Source organism: Geotrypetes seraphini, chromosome 4 (genome assembly GCF_902459505.1).
Source record: "Geotrypetes seraphini chromosome 4, aGeoSer1.1, whole genome shotgun sequence".
NCBI classification, from domain to species: Eukaryota; Metazoa; Chordata; class Amphibia; order Gymnophiona; family Dermophiidae; genus Geotrypetes; species Geotrypetes seraphini.
This window is the reverse complement of record NC_047087.1, coordinates 71,647,080-71,666,645: the sequence shown is the minus strand read 5'-3', so window position 1 is coordinate 71,666,645 and position 19,566 is coordinate 71,647,080. Positions and strand designations below refer to the sequence as shown.

At 45.8% G+C, this 19,566-nt stretch overlaps 1 protein-coding gene across 7 annotated transcripts in view; it reads right to left on the bottom strand.

Moving 5' to 3' along the window:
* Positions 1-19,566, bottom strand: part of RIOX2 (ribosomal oxygenase 2) — a 36,905-nt gene that overhangs the window by 12,403 nt on the left and 4,936 nt on the right. For 5 of the 7 annotated variants that reach the window (XR_004539347.1, XM_033943599.1, XM_033943596.1 and 2 more), the window contains exons 3-7: positions 19,434-19,553; positions 18,702-18,830; positions 17,385-17,488; positions 5,730-5,832; positions 186-351 (exon numbers count right to left, since the gene is read on the bottom strand). Coding sequence is in view for 6 of the 7 variants with exons in the window: in XM_033943599.1 (XP_033799490.1) it covers positions 186-351; positions 5,730-5,832; positions 17,385-17,488; positions 18,702-18,830; positions 19,434-19,553 (622 nt within the window). In the remaining variant the exon portion in view is untranslated. The remainder of the gene's footprint in view (positions 1-185; positions 352-5,729; positions 5,833-17,384; positions 17,489-18,701; positions 18,831-19,433; positions 19,554-19,566) is intronic. The other 2 variants (XM_033943597.1, XM_033943600.1) reach the window with 2 other exon arrangements.

Below are 19,566 nucleotides of genomic sequence, written 5' to 3'. Positions count from 1 at the left end.
TAAACAAACATAAACCCCAAGTTTGGCTCCGTTATTGCTACCACTAAAGCTGTATTTACTCCTTCCACCCATCCTCCATTGCCACTGTTTCTGGACTGGTGACTCCAACTCCCTGGCTGTTTTCCCAAGAAAATTGTACCACTTTCCATCTGCCTGCAATCTATATTTATATGCTTTCATTTTACCTGGTACAAGTAAGCTGTGGTCACTGCCCAGGAAAGGCGGTAGCCTGTTCATAATGAAGTCCTTCTTCATGCACGATGACTGCAGCTCCTTTCTACCTTCCAGTCTGTCTGCTAGACTCCGCAGAAGGCCACTTAATCTCTGGGATGATTCCCCTGTATCCACCTGCTTATGTCCAGGGAATACCAAAACATGAACCTTGATATATGTGGGAAAGTGCTACATCAGACACATAGGGGGAAATTCTATAAATGGTGCTCACATTTAGGCACTGGGAAAAATCCATATTAAGCACTAGAGAATGACACGGTGGCAGTTACCCAGCTAGCCGCGGGTAACCCGCCGAAACGATGGGGGGGAAAAGTGCTCACTGCGGTTACGCGGACATGGAGCGGTGAATGGTCTTGTCCCCGCAATTAAGGGAGGGAAGGCACGCGGTCACCGATCGCGCATGGCCCCCTCCCTCCCTACAGCCAAATCTATCTCCCTCCCTCTTACCTTCAAGGCAGTTTTGTAAAAAAAAACTTACTGAAGCCGGCAAAGCCTGCCTACTTGCAGTCGCGTGTATGTGGGCGGAAGCTTCTCCTCAACCGGAAATTGCGTCAGAGGAGAAGTTTCCACCCACACACACGCGACTGCAGGCAGGTTTTACCGGCTTCAGTAAATTTTTTACGAAAGCACCGTGAAGTTAAGGGAGAGGGAGGTAGATTTGGCCGTAGTTGGGTAGGGATGGAGGTGACTGCATGCCTTCCCTCCCTTAAGTTTCAATTCTTTACTAACGTGCCGTGAAGGTAAGGGGGAGGGAGATTCTCAGGCCGCTGAAGGGCGGTGAGGTGGCGAGAGGGAAGGGTGGATGGTGCGGGGACGGGGCAGTGAAAGGGACGGCAGGGACGGGGTCGGGGCGGTGAAGGGGACGGTAGTCCGGTGACGGGGTAGTGACGGGGACAGATTTTTTCCCCGTGTCATTCTTTACTAAGCACTGTTCTAGAATAGGTGCTCCAGGCTGAGTTCCCTTTGTAGAATAGTGCCTAGAGTGAATTTTCACTTCCAACTTTGGGCGCAAGCTGAAACCTGGTATAAATCCTGATGCACAAATTAGAAACCCCAGTAATTCTATGTTCAAATGATTTTTATTGAGCTCAATACAGTAAAGGTACATGAAATCCTTACAGGTAAATGAAAGCGCAAAATTTTTAAACCAAACATCAACTATCAACATATATAAGCAAACATCCCACTTCCCTCCCTCCCCCTTCCCCTGGGTGGCTCTATAGAGGAATGAAATCAACAGGAAAGGGATAGGATGCCAAAAAAAACATAAGAATTGAAATATATCACGAGTTCATGTCTCTGACCTGCCCATATCCCTCCCATGGCCACACCCTCTTTTGGGCTAAATGTGAGATGTTATGAGCATATAGCGATCTAGAATAGCCCCCAATGGCAAATCTATGTAAATAGCCAAAACAGTAATTGGCTGATAGCACTGAAGACCGTATTTCCCCATATACAGGCCGTGGCCTATACATGGGTTTTACAAACCTGTGTATGGGGCGCAGCCTAGTTATATGGTGTGGCCTATATAAAACTTTTAAATCATCCCCCTCCACCATCCCGGTACCTTTTTAGGAAGCCCCCTCGCTGGTGCATGGCTTGGGTCTCCAGCGGTGCAGGGCAGCCGCAATCTCTTCGACATCCGGCCTGCCCCCGCACCGCTTGACGAGTGGCTGAGGTCAGTTCTCGCGAGTCACACGAGTCTTGTGAGTCCCGCGAGAGCTGACGTCGGCCATTCAGCAGGCGGTGCGGGGGCAGGCTGGATGCCGAAGAGATCACGGCTGCCCTGCACCGTTGGATACCTGAGCCATGTGCCAGCAAGGGAGCTTCCTAAAAAGGTACAATGGGTGGGGGGATGAATGTAAAAGGCAGGGGAGGTACAGGACGATAAGCTGCGGCTAATTCCATGGGGCAGCTTATCTTCTGTTTTTTTAAACATAGGCCACCCTTTTCTGCAGCCTATGCAGTGGGGCGGCCTATATGCAGGGAAATACGGTAGTTAATTTATACACTCATTTGGGCTCTATGCCTAAATCTGGAAAACCTATAGTTGTGATCATAAGTTTACATACATACCCCTGGCAGAATTAGAAAGATGTGTACCATTTTGGAAAATATGAGTGATCTTGCAAAACGCCATTCTTTAATTTAGGAATGTTGGTCAGGTAAAGCTATTTATCATCACAGAATTGTGTGTGTCCTTTAGTAATCATAATGAAAACTGAACTCACACATATTGCCCTGATCATAATAAACACTCAAGCTGACACATACAGATTGAGATGGCAATGAAGGGGTGCATATCCACATTTGTGTCTTGCTTGATTGCAATTAGTGTCTGTGTATACATAGTCAATGAGTTTTTTAGCTTTTGAGAAACCCTTGGCATTTCATCCAGGGCTGCACTAACTTTGCTGGTTACTGAAGCATGGGGAAAGCAAAAGAACTGTCAAAGGATCTGTAAGCAATAGTTCAACTTCATAAATTAGGAAAAGGATATAAAAAGATATCCAAAGATTTGAAAATGATAATCAGTGCTGTTCAAACTCTGATCAAGAAGTGGAAAATTATGGGTTCTGTTAATACCAAGTCACGGTCAAGTAGACTAAGAAACATTTCCACTCAACTGCCAGAAAACTTTGTAAGGATACAAAGAAAAACCCGCAAACAATAAGCAACTTCTAATGAAATACAGACTTCTCTGAAGCAAAGTGGTGTGGTTGTTTCAGCTAATTACTCACAGAACATATAAATTCATCCTTCTAGTGTTTAAAATCCGCACAACATACTTTCTTCTTTTTCTGGCACATCCGACCCCTTATCAGCCTCCCTGTAGTCTATGTTCCGTCCAATCAAATCTCTTAACTATTCTTTCCCCCCGGGGAGGGTTCTTTGTTGGGTCCAAGAGGGTTTATTTTTCTTTACAGTGGGTGTGAGTGATTGGGAACTTCCAGTTGAGGGGTGGGTTGAAGACAGAACTGTCCACGGCAGGACACCTCAGGGAATGGAGGAAACAGCAAGAATGCCAGATGCCATGGAGGAGGGGAGGGAAGGAAGGATTTCTTGAATGTAAACCATCCTCCCCACCCCATTTTTTAGGGGAAAAATGTTATCTCAGGTTTTTATATATATTCAGATGGGCTTATATACAGTATTTCCAGGACTTGAGCTTTGCCTCTCAGAAACATATTCAGAGACAGCTGCTGACATGCCATATTTCTCCCATTCCTCTATGGTGTTCTTAATTTTTAGAGTGTTTTTCTCTTTCCAATCAAATCCTGCTAAGGCAGGGCTTCCTGCACATGCCCCGGTGACCCCAAAACCAGTTGGGTTTTCAAGACCTCTTTGATCAGATTACACACATACTAATCTGAATCCAGCAAAGGCGATGGTTTGGATAGGCTGGAGTGAGCTTCAATGGCAATTCCAATAATTGGAACATAAGGACAGTACCCTGTAGACTTCTAAGGTCTATGGCCCAGAAATAACAAAGACAAAAAAGACAATTTAATCATAAAATTGTAATGCATGTGTTTACATGTGTTTACAGAGTGGATGGACCATCGAGGTCTTTATCTACCGTCATTTTACAGAAAGGGTGGTAGATGCGTGGAACAGTCTCCCAGTAGAGGTAGTGAAGACAGAGACTCTCTGTTTTTTAGAAAGCCTTGGATAGTCCCTTGGGATCTCTTAGAGAGAGGAAGAGATAATGGTTACTGCGGATGGGCAGACTGGATGAGCCATTTGGCCTTTATCTGCCATCATGTTTCTATGTCTCCATAACCATAAAGTTCTATGACATCACAATGTAGGTGTAAAGAGCCTTAGCCTATAGGAAAGGGATATGCAAATGATAAGAGCTTTAGCCAATAGGGAGAGGAGGAGATAGTGGATGCTGTGGATGGGCAGACTGGATGAGCCATTTGGCCTTTATCTGTCATGTTTCTATACCCGGAAAACAATTTTCTCTGTTGTAGGCCCCCACCCTATGGAATGCCTTGCCATCCCACTCCCGTTCACAGACCTCTTAGGTTCAAAACAGACCTTAAAACCTCTCTTTTTTAATTATGTGTTTTCTCAGACTAGTATTGCTACAGTTGTGTTTAATGTGTTATTAATTGCTCCCCCTCCCCAGAATTAATGTGTTTAATGTGTCATTAATTGCTCTCCCTCCCCCAGAAATATCATTAATTATTTTTTCTTCTCCCAGGAAGGGGTTTGTAAAAGCACTGCAGTTGTACTTCCTCCCCTCCCCTAATACTGACCTTTCTGTCCTCACTATCCTACTGAAAATTGTAATTTATATTTCTCCCTTCCCTCCTCTTGTCACAACTATTCTTTTTTTTCCTTCAACGTCTAACTTTTTCTATCTAGTAATTATATTTAAGCTGCTCAGACAATTATGTGATGGGCAAGGTAGAAAACTTTGAATAAACCTGAAACTTGAACATAAACGGGCTACATGGTAGAGTTGCCAGAAAAAAGCCAATGCTTCACCAATGCCACAAAACAGACCATATGCAATATGCCAAACAGCACCCAGAGAAGCCCCAAAACTATTGAACAAAATAATTTGGAATAATGAGACCAACATTGAATTTTATGGGCACAACCATAAATGTTATATTTGGAGAGGAGTCAACAAAGCAAATGAAGAGAAGCACACAGTCCTTTCTGTGAAGCACAGAGGTGGATCTCTGCTAGTTTTCTCTTGGTTGTGTGTGTGTGGGGGTAGGGGGGGAGCTATAGCAGCACAGGGAATTTAGCCAAAATTGATGGCAGGATGAATGAAGCATTTTATCAGAAAATACTGGAGCAGAATTTGCATTTTATCAGACAGGAAGATGCCCATGGTATGCACTTGGACTTTCTAACATGAGAATGATCCAAAACATAAGGCTAAGGTTCAAATTTCAGTGGCTGTAGCAGAAAAAGTGAAGGTTCTGGAGTGGCCATCAGACTCCAGACCTCAACACTGAGTCTTAGAAAAATTCTGCCAGGGGTATGTAAACTTATAATCACAAATGTATAAAGATTCAAATAGGGGACAATTCTATAAATGGGCACCTTTATTTAAGTGTTCTGATGCTGATCATTAATAGCCTATTCTATAATGGCATTTGGGTGCCCAGATTCTGCTATAGAATACTAGTGCAACCTGGCATCGGTTACATTTAAGCACTTGGCTTAAACCTTACATTTAAGCACTTGGCTGTTACTGAGGACATCTAAATATGGCAATGGTGCGTGTAACTTACAGTATTCTGTTAGTGGCACATATAAGTGACAGCACCATCCATGTCCCTCCCATGCTCTGTCCATGTGAACACTCTCCTTGAATTCACCCAGGCCAATAGTACTTAGGGAATTTGCTGCCAATAACGTGCATAGGTATACCCTTACTCATAGGTCTTCTGTACATTCATTCGTGCAAATGCTGCTTAAATATGGCTACCCGGTCAGAGAATTAGGGGGATAAGGTCGTTGTTTACCATAAGCAGTTGTCTTGGCATCCCTCTGCGCAGATCCAAAATGTCTTTCATCGCATCAAAGACAAGCCCAGGAATCACATCCAAGAGGAAATCTCCCCAAGAACTGCAAAGCAAGCAGAACAGTTACTGAACTTATAATTGGAAAGCAACAGAGTCAGCTATGTTTATGTTTATTAAAAATCTTTATATACTGCTTAACTAGCCAAAAAAGGATCAAAGCGGTTAACAATATAATTCAATCAAAGTTATGAAAAGAACTCCATTTAAATAATAAAGATAAAAAAAGAAAAGAAAAAGACCCATTGCACCAGCAGTAGTCTATTCAATCTCTCTTCCTGAAAAAGATAAATTAGGTTCTTACCTGCTAATTTCCTTTCTGTTAGCTTGTAGATCGGTATAGTTCCTTACGGATGGGTTATATTCCTCACTGCCTCAGGTGGAGGCTGAGATCAAACTTGTATATCAGTACTGTACAGCATCCCCTATACCAGTGGTCGGCAAACTGCGGCTCTTTAGCCACTTGAGTGCGGCACGCGGCTTGTCTACAGCAGGAGTGCCCAACCTACTTCCCTTCCCTTCTCACTGTCCTCCCCTAAGCCACCGCCATTGGGGAACAGGCCGGCGCTGAGTTCTGAGCTCTCCCTGCTTCCCTTCCCTGTGGGACCAACCAACTCTCACCACCCAACGTCAATTCTGATGTCGGATAGGACGTTCTAGGCCAGGTGGTTTGCGGGGACGGGGACCGAGCTGACGGGACGGAGACAATTTTTTTTCCCTGTGTCATTCTCTAGGCTCTGCCACAAATTGATTTTGACTACGTGCGGATGAGCAGGGTGTCAGTTGGATTGACGTAGCCGTCGTAGCACAAGCGGGCACGGGGTATGGTTCTCAAAAAATATCTTAATTGTACTGTTGATTTTGGCTCTTTTGACTAATGAGTTTGCCTACCACTGACCTATTCTAATCCAGTCTGCCGAATAGCCAAGCAGAACCTAGGAAAATTCTTAACAGAAAACATTATAACACACTCTGAACAGGAGTGAAGAAAACAACAAATACTTATAAACCACTGTTGGAACATGTGTAGAACATAAACCTGGTATAGAAAACATCCCCACAGCTCACCAGCTAAGCCAGCTGAGCCATAGCCACTGTTCTTACTTCTCCAAGGCCCTAGAAAAATACTAGAACCCACAGAAAAATTCAAAATCTGCACGCGAGCAAAAACCCGCAATCACCGCACAAAGTTAGGGTGGGAAACTATACAGATAGGGGGGGTCTACAAGCTAACAGAAAGGAAATTAGCAGGTAAGAACCTAATTTATCCTCCTGTACCGCTTGAGACTGGTATAGTTCCTTACGGATGGGATGTACCAAAGCAATACCCATCAAGGATGGGACCCCCGAAGGGCCGACACCAGAACACGTTCACTGAATACTGGGTCCCGACACACTTGAACATCTATACGGTAGTGTCTGACAAAGGAATGCAGAGAAGACCAGACTGCAACCTTGCAAATATCCACTGGAGGCACTAGAGAAGATTCAGCCCAAGAAGCCCCTAGTGGAATGAGCCTTGAGAAATTCCGAAACAGGCTTCTGCTTCAGAAGATAAGCGGAACAATATTCTCCTTGATCCAGCGCGCAATAGTAGCCTTAGAAGCATCATCCCCCTTACGAGGATCCGCTAGAAGGACAAGGAGATGATCTGATTTCCTGATCTCATGGGTCCTCTGCACATAAGAGCGAAGGACCCGACTGACATCCAACTTGCGCAGCTGTCATTGCTCAGAAGAACCCTCCTGACTATCCAACACCAGGAGGACTACAGATTGATTGACATGAAAAGGAGAAACTACTTTTGATAGAAAAGAAGAAACAGGCCTCAAGACAACCTGCTCCCTAGAAAACTCCAAGAAGGGAGCCCTACAAGAGAAAGCCTTCAGCTGAGAAACATGTCTAGCTGAAGTAATAGCCACCAAGAAAACCGCTTTGGGAGTAAAGTCCTTCAAAGAGCAGTCGCCCAACGGTTCAAAAGGAGGGTTCACTAGAACTGACAGAAACAGATTCAGATCCTAAGATGGAACAGAGGGCAGCACGGGAGGCCTGATCAACTTGGCCGCCCGCAAGAAGCGAATCACATCAGGAATGGCTGTCAAACGCTGACCTTTCACTAACCTTCAAAAGGCTGACAAAGCCACAAGCTGAACCCAGAGAGAAGACCAAGCAAGTCCCCTATCCAAGCCATCCTGCAAAAATTCTAAGATGTTAGGCAGGGAAGAGACCACCCCACGCGCATCACACCACTCCTCAAATAGATGCCAAACCCTCACATAAGACCAAGAGGTAGAAAACTCCGGGACCCCAAGAGAGTTGAGATCACCTTATCTGAATATCCATTCTTACCTAGGCGACCCCTTTCAAGAGCCAAGCTGTAAAACAAAAGGGACTCGGATCGAACCTTGGAATGGGACCCTGAGTTAGAAGGTAGTCCGAGAAAGGCAGAGGAAGAGGACCAGATGTCTCACCAGATCCGCGTACCATGGCCATCATGGCCAATCCGGAGCCACCAGAACCACAAGACCCAGATAGCAAATTATGCGGAGAACTCTGCCCACTAATGGCCACGGAGGGAACACATACAACAGCCCCTACGTTGGCCATGGTTGAACCAGAGCATCCAAGTCCTCGGCCTGACCGTCTCTGCGATGACTGAAGAAGCGTTTTGGCGTCGACACTTGTGGGCATTAGATCCATGAGGAGCTGACTTCAAGACTGCACTATCAACTGAAAAACCACCTGGCTTAGACACCACTCTCTGGGATCTAGCACGTGACGACTTAGGAAGTCCGCTTGAACAGTCTCCACTCCGGCTATGTGAAATGCTGATATTTCTGGAAGATGCAACTCCGCCTAGACCATGAGCAGAGTCACCTCCTGTGCCACCAAAGTGCTCCTGGTGCTCCCCTGATGATTGACATAGGCCACCACCGTGGCATTGTCTGACAGAACCCTGACTGACTTGCCCATCAGAAAGGACTGGAAGGCTATCAACGCCAGACGGATGGCTCTGGTCTCCAAGACATTGATAGACCAATAAGCCTCCTCCATGGACCAGGTGCCCTGAGCTGAGTGACCTAGACACTGAGCTCCCCAACCGAGAAGACTGGCAACCGTGAGCAGCACCGTCCACTGCGACTAATCCAGACTCACCCCTTGTACAAAATGGGGGGTCTGTAGCCACCAACGAAGACTGCCCCGAGCTAAGCCCGGAAGCGGAACAGGGTGATCCAGACTGTGCTTCTGAGGCAACCACCTCCAAAAAAGAGCATAATGAAGAGGACGCATATGGACCCACCTCACTACATCGAGGGAGGCTGCCATCAACCCCAAGACTTGGAGGAAATCCTGCGCCTGAGGACACCAGGACGCCATAAGCAGGTGAATCTGAGATTGCAATTTGCTTACCCGGGCCTCCGGAAGGAAGACCTTCCCCAAGGAGGTGTTGAACAGGACCCCTAGATATTCCAGGCACTGAGATGGGGACAACCAGTTCTTTTGAAAGCTTGACTACCCAGCCCAGCGACCGGAGAAACTCAACCACCCGAGCCGTAACCCGGGTGTTCTCCTGTAACGACTTCACCCAAATCAACCAGTCATCCCAGTAGAGGTGCATCAGAATGCCCTCCGACTGCAATGCTGCCGCGACGACCACCATCACCTTGCTGAACGTCCGGGGAGTCGTGGCCAGGTCCAAGGGAAGCACACAGAACTGAAAGGGCTGACCCAATATCACAAAGCAAAGAAAGAGCTGATGAGAGGCCCGAATGGAACCAGGCAAGGAGGCCTCCACCAGAGCGAGAGAAGTCAGGAACTCCCCCGGCTAAACCGCCAGAAGGACAGACTGCAGTGTGTCCATGCAAAAAAAAGGGAATTCTGAGAGCCCTGTTGACCCCGGTTTAAACCGAGGATGGGCCGAAAGGTCCCCTCCTTATAGGGCCCCACAAAGGAAATGGCGTACCTGCCAGTGCCACACTCCTGAGGGGACACTGGACAACCGCTTTGAGATCTAGCAAGCGCTGAAGGGTATGGTGAAAGGCTAGCGTCTCCCATGCCACCTGACTCGGAGAGGCTAGATATGATCCAGCAGAGAGCGGGCAAAATTCCAGAGCATAACCGTCCCGCACCACCACCAGGACCCACCGATCGGACGTGATCTCAGCCCACTTGGGAAACAAGTTGCGCAGCCAGGCGCCCATGGGAACCAAAGGGGGCATCGGCAAAGAGCCATCGTGCAGGACGGGCAGCAGGGGAACTGGGGGGGGGAACTCCCAGCCCCCCCGACGGGCCCCCTGAAAGGACTGCATGCGCTGAGCCAACCGACCCCGGGGAAAAACTGGAAGCCTGGAAAGAAGCAACCCCACGCTCCGGGCGAAACTTGTGAAATTCCCGCAGATGACCCCGGGCAGTGCCACCCTGAGATGCCAGGCGGGCATGGTCCTCAGGCAGACGGGGCACTTTAGAGTCCAGCAGAGTCTGAACCACCATATGTAAGTCCTCTCCAAACAAAAACAACCCCCGAAAGGGAAATTTTGGGAAGTTCAGTTTTGGATGCGGCGACCACCGACCAAGCACGAAGCCACAAGGTACAGCGCGTGGTCACCAAAAGCCCCAGACTTAGCCGCACCAAGTCACAAAGAGCATCTGAGAGGAACGAGGCAGTCATCTCAATCGTCACCACCTCCTGATCCACTAAGGACCAGTCATCAGACTCACGATCCAGGACACGCTCAGACCACCAAAACATGGTGCGAGCCACCAGCCCCACACAAATAGTCGCCTGGACCCCCAAACATAGAACATGACAGCAGAAAAGGGCCATAGCCCATCTAGTCTGCCCAAACTAATGGCCCACCCCCTAACTACCTCCATGAAGAGATCCCACATGCCGATCCCATCTTTTCTTAAAATCTGGCACGCTGCTTGCCTCAATTACCTGTTGTGGAAGATTATTCCAGCGATCAACCACCCTTTCGGTGAAGAAATATTTTCTGGTGTCGCCATGAAATTTCCCACCCCTGATTTTCAACGGATGCCAGACTTTAAGAATAAATGGGATACCCATGTGGGATCCCTACGAGGGTCAAGATAAGGAAATTGGGTCATTAGGGCATAGACAGAGGGTGGGTAAGCAGAGTGGGCAGACTTGATGGGCTGTAGCCCTTTTCTGCCGTCATCTTCTATGTTTCTATGTTTGTTGCCGTGGGTCATGTCTCCCCTCTCTCTGTGTTCCTCGAGTGAGTACAGCTGCAACTTACCCAGTCGTTCCTCATACGGGAGATCCTTGAGTCCTGAGACCATCCTGGTGGCCATTTGCTGAACCGACTCAACTCTCCGCACATCTTTTTGATAATGCGGCCTCCAGAATTGTACACAGTATTCCAGATGGGGTCTCACCATGGATCTGTACAACGGCATTATGACCTCGGGCTTACGGCTGACAAAACTTCTACGGATACAGCCCATGATTTGTATAGCCCTGGATGAAGCTTTCTCCACTTGATTGGCAGTCTTCATGTCTTCACTAATGATCACCCCCAAGTCACGTTCTGCTACAGTCCTTGCTAGGATCGCACCATTTAGGGTGTAAGTCCTGCATGGATTTTTGCCACCAAGATGCATGACCTTGCATTTTTTGTCATTGAAACTTAGTTGCCAAGTCTTTGACCAATGCTCCAGCAGGAGCAGGTCCTGCGTCATACTGTCGGGCATTGAGCTTTTGTCGGGCACTGTGCTTTCATCTGTTGTGCGTTTGCCTACCATGTTGCATAGTTTGGCGTCATCGGCGAATAATGTAATTTTACCTCGAAGCCCCTCAGCCAAGTCTCTTTCGAAGATGTTAAATAGGATCGGGCCCAAGACCGAGCCCTGCGGCACTCCGCTGATCACCTCCGTCGTATCGGAGAGGGTACCGTTTACCACTATCCTCTGAAGTCTACTTCTAAGCCAGTCCCTAACCCATGCGGTTAATGTTTCACCCAGTCCCATCGAACCCATCTTGCTCAATAACCTGCAGTGTGGGACGCTATCAAACGCTTTGCTGAAGTCCAAGTACATGACGTCCAGGGACTCCCCTATATCCAGCTTTCTTGTTACCCAGTCAAAGAAGTTGATCAGATTTGATTGGCAGGACCTTCCCTTCATAAAACCATGTTGATGGGGATCTCGTAGATTCTCCTCGTTCAGGATCATATCCAATTGGCATTTGATTAGGGTTTCCATACGTTTACTCACTATCGATGTAAGACTCACCGGTCTATAATTCTCAGCCTCCATCCTGCATCCCTTTTGTGGAGTGGAATGACGTTAGCCATTTTCCAATCCAACGGGACTCTTCCTGTACTTAGGGAAAGATTGAAGAGCGTGGATAACGGTTCCGCCAGGACGTCACTCAACTCCCTGAGCACCTTGGGGTGTAGTTTGTCCGGTCCCATAGCTTTGTTCACCTTGAGTCTTGATAGCTCCTCATAGACACTGCTGGGCGTAAACTCGAAATTTCAAAACGGGTCTTCCGAGTTTTCCCTCGTCAGCAGCTGAGGGCCGGATCCCGGCGCCTCGCAAGTGAAGACCGAGCAGAAATATTCATTTAAAAGTTTGGCTTTGTCGGAGTCCGATTCTACATAGTTCCCGTCGGGTTTCCTAAGGCGTACTATCCCATCTGTGTTTCTTTTTCTGTCACTAATATACTGGAAGAAGGATTTATCACCCTTCTTGATGTTTTTCGCATGGTTCTCCTCCATTCGGAGTTTGGCCTCCCTGACTGCCGTTTTGACCACTTTTGACTTGGCCAGTCTTCCTTGGATTCTCGCTTCCCTGATTGTTTGTAGATGATGAACGCTCTTTTCTTCTTTTTTATGAGGTCTGAGAACTCCGCAGAGAACCACTGTGGTCTACTGTTTCCTCGCCGTTTACTTACTGATTTAACGTAGAGGTTGGTTGCTTTGTGTAAGGTTGATTTCAGAGTTGACCACATTACTACATTATCTGTTTCGGCATGGTTTTGCAGTGCCCTTAAAGTTGAGGACCTTGGTTGATGTGCTTGACTTAGTGAAACCTTTCCTGAGGTTGAACCATATGATGTTGTGGTCACTGGAGGCCAACGTATCGCCTACCGAGACCTCTGTGACACTTTCTCCGTTGGTGAGTATTAGGTCTAGTATCGCCTGATCCCTAGTGGGCTCTAATACCATTTGTCTGAGTCTCGTTCCCTTTATGGAGGTTAATAGCTTCCTGCTGCCGCTGGTCATAGCGGAAAGATTGTTCCAATCCACATCAGGCATATTGAAGTCTCCTAAAAATACTGTGTATCCACGCAAAGTGATATTCTCAATGTCTTCGACTAATTCTACATCCATGTCCTCCTGTTGTCTTGGAGGTCTGTATACTACACCAAGAAACAGGCATTTGTCCTTCCCCCTAGCCAAATTCACCCAGAGGGATTCCCCGGTGTACTTGACATCTGCGATTTTGGTAACTTTGATGTCCTCTTTAGTGTATAGTGCTACCCCTCCTCCCGTTTTGCCCTCTCTGTCACGCCGAAGTAAGTTGTATCCTGGTATAGCCATATCCCACCCATGGGAGTCCGTGAACCAAGTCTCGGATATCGCCACTACATCTAGGTCGGCGTTCCTCATTTCCATCTCTAATTCCAGAATCTTATTGCCCAAACTGTGGGCATTAACGTACATAGCCCTCCATACCTTATGTTTGCTATGTCCCTGTGTAGATATTCCTGCTTGAGCTAATTGGACTCCTATAATACTGTTTGCAATGTGTGTACTTACCTCTGACTCGGAAATGCAGCGTGTACTTACCTCAGACTCAGAAATGGATTGGCAACTTACCTCGCCAAGTTGGTTACATGCGCCAGCACGTGAGTGGGTACCCTCCCCCAACTTACCTAGTTTAAAGCCCTATGAAGTAGGCGGGCTAGTCGGTGTCCAAAGATGTTCTTTCCCCTTCTGGTCAGGTGAAGTCCATCAGGTCCCTGTAGTCCTTGCAGCGCCTCTCCATGGTTCAGGAATCCGAAGTTCATCTCCCTGCACCATCCGTGCAGCCAGTCGTTTGTCCTCTGGATACGATCTTCCCTGGCTCTCCCCTTGCCTCTCACTGGGAGGATCGAGGAGAAGACCACCTGCGCTTCCATCCTCCTCAGCTTCTCACCCAGGGCTCCAAAGTCTACAGATATGTTCTCCATGGTGTTCCTGGCAGTGTCGTTCGTTCCAATGTGGATGAGAAGCATGGGGAAGTGGTCATGGGGCTTGATAAGTCTGTCTAGGCAGGTTACATCTCGGATCCTGGCTCCTGGCAGACAGCAAACCTCTCTTGATTGCATATCTGGTCTGCAAACTGGTCCCTCGGTGCCCCTCAGCAGGGAATCCCCAATGACTACCACTATGAGCTTCTTTGGAGACATCAAAATTATACTTAAGAAGTGTCTCTAACATACGTTCCTCAGAGACCCTAAGGGCACAACCGCCCGTAACAGGCATGGTATGCCGCTTAGCAAGCGCTGAGACCACCGCGTCTACGACTGGCGAAATTAAGGTAGCCCTATCCCCTTCCGGGATGGGATACCCATGAGCCAAGGTGTGCACCAACCGAAACGGTGCCCCGACGTGGTCCACTGCGCCAGCACAAAATCCCGAAAATCCTGATGCACAGGAAAAGAGCGGGAAACAGGACCAACCCCCTGAAGCAGAGGGGCCCCCATACACGGGGTCTACGGTGGCGTAACTTCAAAAATGCAGCACCGAGACCTGCTAAATCAGGTCTAAAAGCGCATCCCTCTGAATAAAAAGCGCACCATGGATGCATCTGCGCCGGAAGACGGGAAACCTGACGTCCCGTTGCCAGCGACCGTCCCCTCTAGGGGATCCTGGAAACCCGCCAAAGCGGCCAGGTCCTCATCCACGCCAACACGCTCCTCCAACCACCAATTCGCAATCCAAGCTCCCCGCGAGTGCTTGGATGAGGAAGGAGGAAGAGAGGACGCCAAATGAAAAGAGGGAGGCAAAGCCACAGGGGGCGCGGAGGGAAACCACCCCCCAGGTGCACGTTGGACCCCCAATTGTCTGCACAAAGAAATTAAATTAGGGGCAAAAAATCTCCAGAGGTCCCTGCTAAAACCTGCCCCTGTGTTTGCAATACAAGGGGAAGGTCACCTTAGGTTGCAGACAAAATTGAGAGAACTGTCTGTCAAAATGGCGAAGATCCCGCCAAAAATAACCCCTCCAGGGCCTGTAGCGGCTAGGAAACCTAAACTGTCCCAGACGCTAGAGCAGGCAAGCCGGCGGTTTGGGGAATCCCTCCGGAGGTAGTGAGAGCAGACCGGGCTGCCTCACTGCCTTCAGCCGGCTCACGAGGCACTAAGGCCGAGGAGCTCTGGATGCCTGCAACCCCTGCTGACAGAGCTCCATGACTACACCGGCCCAAACCGCCGAGTTCAGGCCGGCCGCGAGTGCCTCGCAGCTGGACCAAATTGTGTCACATTAACCCGGAGAAGGGCACAATTGCTCCATAAGCGACCTGGCTAGGAGAAAAAGTGCCGGTTAGTGCAAAAATACAGTAAAATACAGTAAACTGACAGGGAAGCAACCCTGCAGACCAGCACTACCTCAGGATTTATTTTTTTTTTTTTTTTAAACAGACTCTACAGGCTCTCAAAACAATATGCCTTGCTTGATTTAGGGGGCAAGGATTATTGCTGAGACTCCTCTAAAAAAATGTGGGGAGGTGGAGGAAGTGGGGGGAGGGACCCCGCTCGAGACCCGCCGGGTTTGACAACCCCGAGGTCAGACGGACCCCCAAACAGGACCCGCCCAAACTCTGTCCGGTCAAAAACAGGGACTAGAAACCCCCTAAACAAATTCCAACAGCCCTACCAAGGGAGATGGGTACAGATCACTCAACACCTGCTGGAGACTGAAAGAAGACTGATGAGAATAGAGAAGGGAATATATTATATACTATTCCACAGTTTTGTTTTCAGTCTCCACCTGCTGGTCATGATTGGATATATACCCATTTGTGAAGATTAACCTCTACTGGTGCTAAAGAAATCATATTTTAATAGCTTGGGTGTACTTAAAAGACACACATGATTTTGGATGTTACAACTAGATAAATGCTCTATTAATTGCATGGAAAGCTTTTCAAATGTTAGTTCTGTTGTGTATGGCAAACATTTGCCCAACACACAGAACTTTGCTTTGAAAACAACAAAGAAAGATTAGGTACCTCAATAATCATCTTTCTTGTAGATGTGTCTAGTAGTCCTGAATGCTAGAGACCCTAACTTGCCTTCCGGAATACTAGACACATTGCACTAAAACGTGCTTTGAAGCAGATAGCGTAGATGGTTTTAAGAATGGATTTTTCCTCCAGGAATTTGTCCAAACCTTAGTCTATTATTAAAACATGGGGAAAGCCTCTGCTTGCCCTGGATCGGTAGCATGGAATGTTGTTACTCCTTGGGTTTTGGCCAGGTACTAGTGACCTGGATTGGCCACTGTGAGAACGGGCTACTGGGCTAGATGGACCATTGGTCTGACCCAGTAGGGCTATTCTTATGTTCTTAACTGAAAGTCCATTTATTTGGACAAGCATTTCCCCTGGATTTAACATAACTTACTGCACAGCTTCTCAATCCATTTCTTGGGGCATACCAAGTTCCATTAGGTTTTCAGGAAATCCACAATGAATATGCAAGAGACAGACTTACATACCATGGAGGAAGTGCATACAAACCTCTCTCATGCATATTCATTGTAGATATCCAGAAAACCTGATCGGACTTGGTGTGCCTCGAGGATTGCACTGAGAAAGCTTGACTTAATGTACAGAATATACCCACTTTGAAGAAAGGTTAACCTGATGGTTATCAAGTTTCAAGTTCAAGTTTATTTAGTTCTTGATGAATCGCCTATTTCAAATTCTCTAGGCGATGTACATAATATAATAAAGCAACTTTAAACATAATATAATAAAATTCAAGTAATAACTAACATGAAAAAAAGAGGAAAGGAGGTAAAGTTACAATAAGGGCACAGGAAAAAAGGGAAAAACAAAAGGTAGGGTAAATAATTTCAAGGCACACTTTGTGGATATTAATTAAAACAAAATAGATAAGTTTAAAATCTTTAAAGATCATAAGCATCCTTAAACAGATAAGTTTTTAAGAGGTTTTTAAAAGCTGAAATGTCTTGTTCTGATCTAATGTATTGGGGAAGGGAGTTCCACCATTGTGGACCTGCGACAGTGAATATATCTGCTCTTCTTGTTCCGATGATTTTTAAAGAAGGGACAGATAGTAAATTTAATTCGGATGAACGTAAAGATCGTTGGGGTTTGTATGGGATCAGTTATTTATTTGTGGCTTTGTCTGTTTTATCTGATTAAAATTATGTATATTTTATTGTTACCCACCATGAATTGTAGACTGAAGGGCTATAATTTTTAAAAAATAAATATTTGTGTTAGTAAAAATTGTAGATCAGTATATATACAAAAGAGAGGGGGATTTTCTGCAGATGAGAATTGTTATATGTAGTCCAGGTTTAGTCATGCAGCTCTTGGCAAAGTGCCAGTCCCTACCTATTCTGGTAAGTGCTGATGGTGAGATGAGTAGCATGGAGACCTCCTGCAGGGGTGTCTGCCTGATGGATGGTCCCTCGGGGAAAATATAAGATATCGCCTGGCTGCAAAGACAAAGAGAATTTGTGAGGTTCATGATGTCATAATATATGCACAATTCTAAATTGAAACAAAATTATTTTCTGTGTTTTTTTTCTACAATGTTCTATAATTATTTAGAGGCCAAAATTGATCCATCTGGAGATACTGACCCTGAGCCAACTGCTTAAAAGCTTGAAAGCAAGTGCTACTGTCATGTCTTACAATTTGCTATGGAATAAGAAGAGCCCTTTTTCCCAACGTATTCATGTGGTCAAAGGCAAAGTCAAGGTCAGAAGACACCAACCCAAAGAGAAAATATTGCTGCCTATGTTCCCTTTAAGTGGAGTGTGTGAACAATTGCTCATACATTTTCATGGTTGCTTATAAAAATCCTGACCTAACCTGACTAAACAAAATTAAACTATATAAAAAAATTTAAACTAAATCAATTATCATATGTTTATGTTTATTTAAGATTAACATATGCTTATGTTTATTTAAGATTTGATATACCACTCCTGCATTTTACTGACCTAAGTAGTTTATAATATATCAAACTAAAATGAAATTAGGCTTAAGAAAAACTACCCTATCTATCCCGAAGGCTCACAATCTAGCTAAAGTACCTGATAAACTAAAAATAAATAACAACATATAATACATTTTCAAGATCAAAAAAAATCAAAGAAATAGAAATAATGAAAGAAGATAAAAAAATAAAAATAAAACAAATTTAAGAGATAGAAAAGTCTCTGAAGCGGCCCGATAGTCATATTTTAGTGCAGGTCTTAATACAACTCCTGGTGCAGCAAATTTCACAGATCCATCACTGGCAGAGCTTGAGAGCATCAAAGAAATTAACATTTCTAAAACAAAGCCACTAAAACTGTTATATGAAATAAATAAATCCAAATCAAAACGAATCAGCACAAATCAATACAAATTAATGCAGATTGCGGTTCCACAATCCATTATTCAATTTAGGAGAGCCATTTGAAAAAAATGTGCTTTTTAGATGTCTCTTAAAATCTTGAAATGAATATGTGTGATGTTTTTTTGTTCTATATACAGGAATGCATTGCTAATATTGGGATCAAAAATTATTGGTTTTAAGAACTTGTCGCTCTTATGAACAAAAAAAAATTTATGCACACCCACCGCTCCTTAGAGGGAGCACTGATGCTGTTAATTTTTGTGCATTACATAAATTTTAAATGGATGGGTGATAAAGAATACCTTTAGTATAAATTCATGTGTGGGTTTTCCGATGCAGCTCTCCGATTCCACATTGTACTCTCGCGCCAGTGGGACTGTTGGTTTGTAGAGACGCCAGTGTTTTTGGCCCTCCAGCTGAAGGATGAAGACCTGTAGAGCAGCATATGATGACGCATCGGAAAGGGCTTGAAGCTGCCTGTGAGGTAAACCTTCCCAGAAAGACACAAGACAAAGACAGGCAGATCTCTAGCAAACGCTCCATTACTGGGGCTAAAGAAATAGAAGACCACGCCTGCTGTTCTGTTTAGCCCAGTGTATTAATAATGGTAGAAATAATTATAGAACATACCATTAAAGGATGAAGGGTATTTTTCCCTGTCCCTAGGGGAATAATCTGTCTTATGTACCTGGGATATGGCAACCCTTTTTTTGTGTAAACAGATTTCACTTTATTGGGACGGGAAGTATTACATAGTTACTGTGGCAAACAGCAGTATGAGGATTCCCTAACCAAGTCAGCGGCAGGGATACTCAATGCATCAGACAAATGAACAACAGGAGAAAGAAAGACTGAACCACTGACAGACAACATATACTAGGGCAGACCATATAGCACTTCTGTTACAGCTTCCTAACTAGAACACAAGTACGGTATATGTTGTTTGGGACTCACTAGATTTAACTTTGTTAAAAAAAGCTCATTCAGAAATATTACAGATCTTATTTAAGGATGAACCTCAAACAGTGCCTTACCTCCACATCATCATAGTGAGGAGGCAATCCCTGAGCTGCTGGAGGTGTGATGTAAACATTAGAGCCAACCAAGGATCCAAAGAAGCATTCCAGCTGTGCCTGCAGCTTCCACAGTTGGTCCTACCAGAAAGGA